We start from the raw sequence: 12,126 nt of genomic DNA, 5'->3' as shown, positions 1-12,126 counted from the left end.
ACTGAATATTGATATTTGTAAATTAAAGCTAACCTCTTTAACCTTTGTAAAGTAAAAGCTAACCTTGAGGCTTCCCTTGTAGCTCAGTTGGTAAAGAATCCGCCTGCAATGCAGGAGACCTGGGTTCGATTCCTGGGTCAGGAAGATCTCCTGAAGAAGGAAATGGCAACCCACTCCAGTATTCTTGCTTAGAGAATCCCATGTCCTGGCGGGCTATAGGCCATGGGGTTGCAAGAGTCGGACACGACGTAGCAACTAAACCACCACCTCCAAAGCTAACCTCACTTTGATATAATACTCAAGATAATTTTTATAGTCACACAGTTCTCTAGAATTTATAAAATATCTTCTTTCTCATACATGATATTGTGTCAGCCTCACAGTAATCTTAGGAAATCGAATAGGTGTCCATAGGCCCATTTTTTCGATGATGAAACCAAGGTTTGAAAAAGTTAAGTAACTTGTTGAAATTTGCATAGGTCATGGTGCTAGACCTGGGCATTGGAGGTCTTCTGACCTCAGATGTGGCATCTTTGTGATTAGTCCATTTTATCTCACACAAGTGTTACCCATTTAAAATCTAGGTTCCTAGAATGTCTGCCATGTTACTTTAGACTTAATAAACTAGATGGCATTCCTTTCTCTCTTTCCAAAAGCCTTCTACTTTACTGTTTTTTAAAACGTGCACAAGTGCGTGTATGCATAAAACACTTTCATAAGAAAGAAGTCTCATTTTAAACTTCATTTTGGTGGGACTGAACATGTATACCAAAAATATTTATACTTTCCAGGAAAGCTTTGAAAAAACTCTCATATGATAAATCTAATACCCTTCTTAATATCTTGTATACAAACTCTGATGCAAATTTTATTTAAAATTATTTAAATTTTAAATGTGTTAGTGTCTTCATGATGATAGGAATATTAAATGTTTTCTCCTAAGTTTAGCAGAGAAGATTAGCAGAAAAATTGTATGATCAATAATATATAATGGCAGAGCTATCACAAGTGTTGAATTCAATTATATTTTGGCACGTAAGCCAAAAAAAAAAAATCCTTCTCTTATTAGATTTGGTGGGGTGGGGAGGTGGGGGTAGAGAGAAACATGGTTGTAGCAGGAAATTCTTTAAACATAAATCATGTTTTCAAGACACAACCAGAGCAGCAGAGGCAACAATAAAACCTTCCCTCGGCAGTAGGAATTATTTTCAGGCCACATTTTAGATTCAGTGGTGCAGAGTCCTGAGCTTGAATTTTTTTTTTTTATTTGTAGCACAGCTGTCAAATAAAACATTAACTAGAAAATTTGTTCTGTCAAAAAAAGGATATTCTAGTGCTTGTGGTAATATTTGATATTAGTGTGTGGAGAGGTGGACTGGTATTAAAGGAAACAAAAAATAAAGCTTGAGGAACACTTATGAGATTATCAGAAAATAATTTACCAAAAAGAACAGCAGGTATTTATACGGTGTGATTTATTTAGGAGGAGTGAACCTCCACCTCATAGCAATAACAAATATTGCGGAGGAACACCGCCAGACAGGAAAAAGCAAACTGAAAAAAAAAATAATGTTTTCCAGAGTTGAGCCCAGAGTATAAATTGTGGAGAATGAAGTTAATTTGTATTAAAACATGAAACTCTTTAGATGTGAATACTTAGCTGGCGCCCCCTCATCTCAGTCTTCCCTGATGCCCAGTCTTAGTCTGTGCTCTCCTGTTTTTCTCTCTCCTCTTTTCTAGTAGTTAACACCACTCACAGTTACTTGTCTGTTTCTGTTTGTTTAATGAGGGCAGGAACCGTTTCTCTGTTTGCCACTATATACAAGTAAGATCTAATGCTCGGCACTTGGTAGGTGCTCAGTAAATGTTTGCTGAATGAAAAATAAGTGTGATAACTTTTAGGGGCAAAAATTAAAACACTAGGAAATTTTAATTAAAAAAGAAACCCCAGTCTGAATATACATGTTCCTAACGCTGACATTGTAGACATAGAATGATGACTTAATTAATGAGAAGTAGCAAATTATTATGTGTCTTGAGAAGTTCTGACAGTCCTTTTAATCCGTCGCACTTTTACAGCTAAAACTTTGCCCTTTGTTCTCACTAGCTGGAAACTAAGCATGTTACCAAGCAGACAGTTGCTCTTTCGCGGGCTGCCTGGTGTGCGTGCAGCGTTTGGGTTTTCTGTTTATGCCACAGACCTCACATACCTAGATGTATTACTTTGCTCATCTTCACTTCTACAGCCCACTGAATTGATGGTTGTCAAATCTTAAATGAGTCTGCTCTAAGTAACCTATTTAAATCACTCGTATAGTTGACATGCTCTCAGCATTTAGTATAGGCTGAGGCAGAAGTCACTGTACATACTCTGTGATCAAAAGCATAATCACATTATGGGGTGTTCAGTATTTTCAGTAGTTAAAACTCATGATTTAGCTTTCACTTTTCTAATTAGTACTTCTTTGCTGATGGTTCAGACGGTAAAGAATCTGCCTGGAATGCAGAAGACACAGGTTTGATCCCTGGGTCAGGAAGATCCCCTGGAGAAGGGAATGGCTACCCACTCCAATATTCTTATCTGGAGAATCCCACGCACAGGTTAGCCTGGTGGGCTTCAGTCCATGGGGTTACAGAGTCTGACACGACTGAGCGACTCTCACTTTCTACTTTGTAGTAAGAGTACATTCAGCTGCCTTTTGTCTCATCCTTAGTTAGGTCTTCCCTCTAACTCCAACCATTTTACCACTAAACCTCTCTCCTTTGTCCTTCATATAAATTGGAAATGATAAAAAATTATTATATTTTTAATATTTAATTTTCTTTCCATTTTTTAATTCTAGAAAGTCTTGAGTTCTTATATTCTTTATTGATAAAGTTAATTTTTAAAATGAAACATTCTGGTGTTAATTTAAAAGGTTGGAGAAATTCAGAAGTGAACATTTTTAACACTTACTAGTTAAAATACCTGCTTTGACTAAAGTCTTTTTCCATAGGAAATAGAAGTGTACTTTATCAATTTTGCAGTTTGAGAATGATATGAATCTTTCTTAAGTTACTATTAGAACACTGTGGACAAGGGAAAACACTGTATTTGACTTCCCATCTGATGTGGATGAAGCAGTATTTATTTCTAAATTTTCAGACTTTGTAATATGCTTTGGGTTAATTTAAATCAATAATGTGAAAAATTTAGTGGAAATGTTTTAGTTATATTTATTATCTTGAAAAATTAAATACATATAGATACCAATACTTAGTTGAGACCTTAAGGTTTTGATAGGCTGCGATCTGTTCCAAGTTAAACATATAAACTTTTTAGGCATACTAGTTTTTTTCCAGCTTAATGGTTTTTATCTTGAACATCTGAATTGTATTTTTTGTCACCCTACCGAAATGCTTATTTGAAAAAAGAAAAGCATTCAATCTGAGTATTAAAGGTACACATTCTATGACATTTTAATTTGTAGATTCTGTAGTCATTTCAGAGAGAAACGTTAGCTAGAAACTGGTCAGGGTAGAGTAGAAGAGCTGCTATAGCTATTTAATTCTTTAGACAAGTTTGTATGAATTACAAACACCGTATCTGATTAAACAAAAAATCTAAAAGGTGGGACCTTTACTTTTTTCTGACACTGTTATGTGAGCAGTTCATCCTGTGCTTGACACCCTAGATATATGGTAAGTTTACTGGGTCCCCCTCCCCAGTCATTACTGGTAAACTGTCATCTTAATTTCCCTTCTCCTCAGGAGTTTTCCTCATTCAGACAATTAAAGAAAGAATCACTAGCTCAAATTGCAGTCACAACATATTAGTCCTTTTATCAAAATTTAGCTCATGTAATCCTGATGTGAAAAGCAGAAACTCTTGGATGTGGTTTATAGTGTCTTTGTGTAGATGACTTCAGAGAAGAGAAGAAGAAATAAATTGCCTTTACTGATTCAGAGAGAGGTTTATATTAGTGAAGTCTGAGGGATAGAGTACTTACAGAAAGGCAACTAAGTTTTGCTTTGTTTTGGATCATTTAGAGTAACTTAATAAATTGTTGAAATGGTTCCAAATAAGGGTTCTCTTGAGTCTGCTTTAATCAGTAGACATAATTCATTTGTAATTCCTAGGAGCCATGTATAATAATATTATTAGTTGAAATAGTTTTAACATATGTCTTTCAAAAATGTTACTATCACTGTTCAATTGATTCTTTTTGTTGTTGTTAATTCTTCAAAGAAAACTTTTAGGTTGAACCAGATCAAATTTTATTATAAAATCTGAATTATCAGAATATGAGTTAATACAACTTCATTATCTTTTTAAAAGTTAAACAATCACTGGAAAGTTTTTCAGTTTTTTTAAATAGCAGTTTAAAAGAAACTTGTTTTGTATTTCAGGAAAATTGATCCAAGTGGTGTTTGGCCATTGGGATGTCGTCACTTGCCTCACTCGTTCGGAGTCGTATATCGGGGGAAATTGCTACATTCTGTCAGGGTCACGTGATGCAACCCTTCTGCTCTGGTACTGGAATGGAAAAAGCAGTGGTATTGGAGATAACCCGGGCAGTAAGTACAATTTATAAGTGAACTTTTACAAGTGATGTATAGTAACATTTTGCAGTGAAGTTTTACCTATTTTATCATGGGGAAAGTGAAACTGAAGTATCAAGTAATTTTAATTTCTTAGTTATAATTTAAGAAAGCTCTAGATAACCTTGTTATTAACATTTTGTGACCAATGATAATTCAAATTCAAGGATAAAATCTCATTTTCATGTGTTTGGTTATTCTTATCTGAAAATGCTAGTCCTTCCTTGGAAATGGCTGTCACCAAATAAAACAGAAGAGTTTAATTCACAAACAATAAGATATAATGTAAAAGAGCAATCACATATTGTTTATTGAATTCCTATTTTAAAGAGCAAAAAAAATTATAATTTCATGGAAACAAACCAGTCTTTAGAAAAAATATGCTTTCATTTACATATTAAAAGATAAAACAGGTCATAAAAGGCCAATATGGAATATTCAAATTGGCTGTTGGTTTCTCAAATGGGAAATGAAAATGTTCACCAACAGCCTTAAACATCTTTATGAAACTATGCTGAAGGCAGTAAAACAAAAAATGTGTAACCATTTAAAATTGTAATTCACAGAAGGCAAAAAAGGAAGCAGCTACCATTAAAACCAATCGCACACAGCTGCAGAAAAGAAATGGCTTTAGAAAAACACATTAAGAAGTAGGAAAAAACAATTAAAAGGACCACCTGAAAAACGAGAATTTAATTAAAATGATTATGACAAGACTGAAGAGATCCTGCAAGAATAGCATTATATTTTTTATTTCATAGGTAGAGCATTTTAACTGCTCTTAAATATTTACAGTTTCTTAATTTAAAGCAAGTTGCAATTTATTTGGCTAAGGAAGGATCACGGTATTGCTGATTACCTGAATACTATGGTACTTACTTCTGTCACTCAGTCCCAAATTATAAAACAGCCTGATTATGTTAAGTCCATCGTATTTTGAATTGACTTATTAAAGCTGTGCTTATTAAATGTATATTATTTGTATGAAAGTGAAACCTTTTTAAAAAATTTACTCAAGAGCCAGTACAGTTTTAAAAGAAGTATATGCAAAGTATTTTTGCCAACACTGTTTCTGCTTTGTATGTATTATGTTTGGTGTGATGGTGAATCAAAGTTTTTATTTTATGAACCTCTAATATGTATTTCTTAATCAAAACATGGACAATTCCCTACACAAATTAAATGTGAAAAGTAACTTTACGGCTTTGATGCTATGGGTAAGAGTAGTCAGAGCAACTTCAGTGTGTGTGCCTGTATCGGGAGGTTAGTGTGGACGTGTGTGTGTTTCACGTATGTACACAACATCTCCGTTCTATATGTAATTAAAGTAGTAACTTTAAATTTGTAAGCTTCAGGGAACTTTGTTTTTCGCATTCTTTTGAGAAGTGCTTCATGTCCTTTTCTCTGTGGAGCCTCATACTCTGTTCCTTCCTCCTTTTCTGGCCTTTTAAGATGAGCGACTACTTTCAATTTCGTTTTTCCCTGTTTCCATAAACTCAGTTATTGAGATTCACTAAACTGTCTCAGACAAACCTAGATTTGACATAGACAATAAGCATACCATTTTGTTATTTATGTGAAAATATTTAGGAAGAACTTTGCTTTGAAATAGTGTGAGATGTTTCATGCACACACAGCAATCCAAACGAAAAAAAATTTTGTTCTTTTTTTTTTTTTTTTAACTTGACCTAACCGTGTTCTCTATGTCATTACTAATGGGTATTTCGAAAAGTAGCTAAAGGCTTTCTAGCTGCAGTTAATGTGTAATTGTTGTTACATTTCAGAGATTTAAGTGTATTTTAAAATAAATGCATTTTAGAAATATTCAGCTTTTCTAGAAAGGATAAATATATATATTTAAATACCTTGTAAATCAACCTAAAGATGATTTTTTTATGTCCATGACATTATAAAAATGAATCAAGTAGGACTGACCAGATCATGGAGTTTAGAGTAAGACACAGCTAAGTTCTATGCTGTGCTGTGCTGTCTTGTCTGTAAAATGAAAGCAACGATAGTAACCGACTTAACGTGTTATCAGAAGCACAGAACGCTTCAGAGCAAATAAATCACCACACGAACACCATCTTGCTGGTATTAGAGTAGATATTATAATGTTGTATTTTCCATAAAGCACTTCATCTATGCCCTCTCATTGTCTGCAGTGTGGTGGACATTAACTCCTAGTAATGCTGGTAATGCAAGGGAAAAAATAAAAGAATAACTTAACAGCACATCTGATAAAAATTTTAGAGAAGTGTAATGACTCTTGATAAATTACCTTTCTCACAGCGAACCTCATCCTTTGGGGTCCTTCTGTAATGTCTGATGTCCCAACTGAATTTTGCTTTAACTTTGAAGGGTGAATCTGAGAAAAAGACAAATAGGCACTTTTTCATATAATGAGAATTTCCACACATTAGAATGGGAAAATGAATAAACCAGTGTAAGTTTTTCAAAAGACAATGCAAACAAAAACAAAGACGTGTGTACTGCTTGTGAGCTGTTTTAAGCACTCATGCAAGCTGGTTCACATTTTTTAAGCCTGTGGCTCGTTGATGGCTCCACAGTGCAGCCGCTGAAGTCACAGATTTTTGGATGAAGAATTTTAGATTATGCTTACTTCTGTGTTGTAGCTCTTGGATGAATCGACATTTAAGAGATAGCCAGGCTTTTATATACATAACTCCCACGTGGTCTGTAGATGCATACAGTGCCTCAACTTAAAGTTTTGAATTTAGACTTTTCTCTTGGAAAGAAAATGGGTAATTTAAAAAAAAAAAAAAAACTAGACCATTGCCTTTCCTGCATTTTATAGGCCTCATCCAAGCATATTACTTGTTTATTTCAAAAATCATAAGAATAAGCCAGCAATTTTACTTACTAGTGTCATAAGCCTATGGCATTACCTACAAATCTAATGTCAGTGCTGTATGTAAAGTTGATAGCTTTATTAGTTGTTTTTTTTTTAACTCATGTTATCTAGTGTTAATAAACACATTACTCAGGCAAAATCATGCGAATTCAAACTGGATAAAACCTGTATATAGTATACCATGAGGCTTTTAAAAGGATGCATATGTTTTATGGAATCTGACTAGGTTATATAGCAAAAGCCTTGTTTTCCTGTGTGACAGATAGGTTTTCATTTTTGACTCTATTGTCTTGTGATAGTTATCTCCTGTGGAATGTGGTTTTCTTAATGAGAAGAAAAATTAAGATAGGATTCCATTTAGTTGTGGGTTTTTTAAATAAAATTAACCAAGAACATTTCAAAAAAAGATGTTTTCTGCATGGAAGCATATCTCTCTTTGCCCTCATACCCTTTGTGTTTAAAACTGGATTTTGTCCACCAAAATGCTTTCCTGGAATACTCATTTTTCCTTCACAATAATGCTATCCAGACTGCACATTTCCAAATTTTGAAGAAAATGTTCCCTGATGCATTCAATTGACTTTTAAATACTTTAAACTTTAAAATGATCTTGTAATCAAAATGAAAATTCACAGAAGAGTTTATTCACTGTTTTTGTATTTTATTAGATCATAAACTTAAAATCAAATTCTCATTAAGCATCTAAATGTAAGTGCTTATTAAGCATTTTTAGGTATCTGAGTAATTTTTTTAAAAGTCACAGTTGAATAGCTTTAGAAACAAACAGTCGCTGACTGTGAGGTGTTGCATAGATGGTGTGCGTAGTATTTCAGTAAAGTAGTTTTCCATTCTCACATTCTGTTTTTGATTTGATTGAAAGGTGGCATTTTTTTTCTTCTTTGCAATCAGACATGCTAATCTATATCAGCTTTCTCCTTTATAGGAATGGCGTCTGCTGGAAAAAAAAAAAAAAAGTTTTTTTCATAACAAGATTCTGTTAAGAATATTTCAGCACCATTAATTAGAAAGAAGGTTTTATTAACCATAAGGCTAGCACTAACAGACCACAGAGCTGTTTTTTAAAGTACTGTATGCCATGGCTGCCCTGCTTTTTCTCTGTCGAAAACTTCATTTTGTTACACTCTCATCAATCACTTAAGTCATTACCGTAAATCCTACTGTTGTTAATTTTACTAGTATCACCCTAATGAGACATCCCTGCTATAATTAAAAATGAATTCTAACTTTAAGGCATTCTAAATTTTTTTTTAATGAATTTAGAATGATCTTGCCATGTAACCATAAATACCACTGATATACATAGACTACTCATCAAGTCTTTAAGAAAAGTGGTATCACAGTATGTCCAGGTGTGACTTATTTCCTGGTTGTCTCTGTGCACATGTGCTTATGCATATGTATATTTTTGCGCACATATTTAGGAATTATGTTCTTTTTATAATAAAGCCTACTACGCTTTACTGAAGCTACCGATAAATCCTTATTCTTTGTCTTGCCAGAATATAGGTGGATGTGACACAAGAAGTAGGCGTCCTAGAGCGCCATCTGCTGGACGCGTTGGGGGGCTTGATAGTTCTGAAAATCAGTACTTGTTAAAACAGGTGTACTTTGTTTTAATTGCCTGTGGTGTAGTATTTATGGTTCACAAATGTCAAGATATGTACATCTGTGTTGAACTGTATGAGTTTGTAAAAGAAATAACATTCTTTCTTCTTTGGCCCTGCACTAACCTGGATTTGGACGGTTATAATCAGTATTTTGTTTAAGGAAAAAGTAAGCACGATATATACCTAATGAAACAAAGCATCACAGTTTGTAATGAGAAGAACTCTTATTAATCACAGGTCTTCAGTAGGCTACAGTTGGAGGAAATTGTTTGCATGATATTTTAACTTTAGTTTCCTTATGTTCACAGCTACTATGAAAGCAGTGTTTGAAACGTTTTTTTTTTTTTTTTTAATATCTGGGATATGACTCAATCTGATTCTTTGTCTAGAACATGGCTCCTTCCATGTATATCTCATCAAGAACATTCCTTGTGGTTTGCGCTATTGCAGTAAGATTGCCCTGTATTTCCCCTTTTTCCTTGAAGAATTCATCAAGCATGGTTTGAAGCAATATGTTGGCAGTGTTCAAGTTCAGGTGACATTAAAGCTATGTCTATGAAATTCTCCAGAAGGGCCAGGATGTTTGGTGCCCCATGATGTAATGCAGGCCCTCCCGTTCCAGCAAAACAACTCTGTATTTACTGCTTGTAACTAATAGTAGATGTGGTAAAAGGAATTATATTCATATGGCAAATGAATACAGCCTTAATGTGCACCATATGCAGAGTGGTGGGGTGATGTGCCAATATATCACATTTATTTACCTTGTTTAGTTGCAGAAAAAAATGACTTTACCATTCAACCCATGGGTTCTTGCCATATAAATATGAGAACAGAAGAACAGATGATTTATCCCTTCAAATTGGAACTGGGTATCTTCATATGAACACTTTAATAGTGCGACACCAAAGAAAATTGTCTAATACTTTATGCTCAGATAGGAAATTTAATTTCAAACAATGGCGGGAATTACCCATTAGTTAGAAGCTACAAATTCTCTATAGTCAATGAAGTGTAGGCTCTCAAAGAAAACTGTAAATATGTCTCCTTTCATTTAACTGAGACTGGATGTACTCTGAAATTTCAAGCTACTTCCTCCCCTCTCTTCCTTTTTTAAGCCTAAAGTCAGGAGTCTTCTGCTTTTAGAATGTTGTGTGGGGGATGTATATTATTGTAGAACTACTAAGGATATGGTTAATGAAGACCTCCTGGAACAACATATTAGATTGACTTTCAAAGAGTTTGCTTCTTTAGAGAAGTGATACAACATCTTTGTGCATATGTGCCTTACATTATGCCTTAGATAGTCCTGAGAATTCGTGAACAGACACGCTTTTATATGAAATTAGGTAGTAAATGTCCCTGATGGTTTCTTTTACAGTTGCCCTGTTTTTAAAAGTAATTTTTTCACATTCAAATGGGTTTGATCAAACTTTGTATTTTGGATTTGAAGTGGTTTTTGTTTTGTTGCTTTTATTTATTATTAAATTTATTTATTTTTAGTTGAAGGATAATTGTTTTACAATATGGTAAGAGTTTCTGCCATACATCAACATGGATCAGCCATAGGTATACATATGTCCCCTCCCTCTTGAACCTCCCTCCTACCTCCCACCCCTTCCCACTCCCTCTGGGTTGGTACAGAACCCTGGTTTGAGTTCCCTGAGTCATACAGCAAATTACACAGGGGAAAAACATCCTTAGAATTTCTTCTGCCTCTCATGGCTCAGGTCTTCATTACTCTTGAGCTTTTTAGCTTTTATTCTCATAGCTTACAACTTTCTACAACTGAGAGAATGCTTTTATATTTCCTTAGGGTGAGCAGGGTCAGCAAGTTTCTCGTTTTTTAATTGAGATATAGTTGGCACCTAACATATGCATTTTAGATATACAACATCATGATTTGATATTTGTATAATTGCAAAGGATCACCACAGTATCTAAATAACATCCATCACCACACAGTTACACTGTTTTTTCCCGATGTGAGAACTTTTAAGATCCACTCTCTCAGCAACTTTCAAATATACAATACAGTATTATTAAATGGGCTTCCCAGGGGGGTCAGTGGAAAAGAAGCTGCCTCCCAATGCAGGAGTCAGAGGAGATGTGAGTTCCATCCCTGGGTCGGGAAGATCCCTTGGAGGAGGAAATGGCAATCTGCTCCAGTGTTATTGTCTGAAAAATCCCATAGACACAGGAGCCTGGCAGGCTACAGTCCACCGGGTCAAAAAGAGCTGGACACAGCTGAGTGACTCAGCGTGATTATTAACTATATTCACTATACTCTACATTAAATTCCCAAGACTTACTCATTTTGTAAGTGAGTTTGCACCTTTAGACCACTGTTGCCCATTTTGCCCACTCTCCACCTTTGGCAGCCACCTCGCAGTCTATTCTCTGTATCTTTGAAGTCAGTGTTTTTTGTTTTTAAAATTCTACACATAAATGAGATCATAAAGTATTTGTTTTTGTCTGACTTATTTTACTTATCATAATGCCCTTAAAGTCTGTCCATATTGCCACAAATGGCAGCTTATTTTTTATGACTGATATTCCACTGTGTGTGTGTGTGTGTGCGTGTGCGTGTGCGTGTGCGTGCAGCATTTCGTCCGTCCATTCATCCATCAGTGCATACTTGGGCTGTTTCCATGTCTTGGCCATTGTGAGTAATGTTGCGGTGATAGGGGGCGCAAGTATCTTCTCGAATTCATGTTTTCGTTTACACCTAGAAGTGAACTTGCTGGTTTAATTTTTTGAGGAAACTGCATACTGTTTTCTATAGTGTTTGTACCAATTTACATTCCTACCAACAGGGCACAAGGATTCCTCTTTCTCCACTTTCTTATCAAAGCCTGTTATTTCTTGTCCTTTTCGTAAAGCCAGTCTAGCAGATGTGAAGGTATCTCGTTGTGGTTTGCATTTCCCTGGTGATAAGTGATGTTGAGTTACCCTTTTCTGTACTTCTTAGCCATCTGTATGTATTCTTTGTAAAAAAAAAAAAAAAAACAAAGTCTATTCAGATCCTCTGTCCATTTTTAA

At 34.8% G+C, this 12,126-nt stretch overlaps 1 protein-coding gene across 5 annotated transcripts in view; it reads left to right on the top strand.

The window, feature by feature from the left end:
* Positions 1-12,126, top strand: part of LRBA (LPS responsive beige-like anchor protein) — a 756,962-nt gene that overhangs the window by 720,528 nt on the left and 24,308 nt on the right. For all 5 annotated transcript variants that reach the window (XM_027513423.1, XM_027513426.1, XM_027513425.1 and 2 more), the window contains one exon: positions 4,390-4,557. In XM_027513423.1, coding sequence (XP_027369224.1) covers positions 4,390-4,557 — 168 coding nt within the window. The remainder of the gene's footprint in view (positions 1-4,389; positions 4,558-12,126) is intronic.

This window comes from Bos indicus x Bos taurus, chromosome 17 (genome assembly GCF_003369695.1).
Source record: "Bos indicus x Bos taurus breed Angus x Brahman F1 hybrid chromosome 17, Bos_hybrid_MaternalHap_v2.0, whole genome shotgun sequence".
Taxonomy (NCBI): domain Eukaryota; kingdom Metazoa; phylum Chordata; class Mammalia; order Artiodactyla; family Bovidae; genus Bos; species Bos indicus x Bos taurus.
Note: the sequence above shows the minus strand (reverse complement) of the source record. Positions and strands in the feature narration are given on the sequence as shown.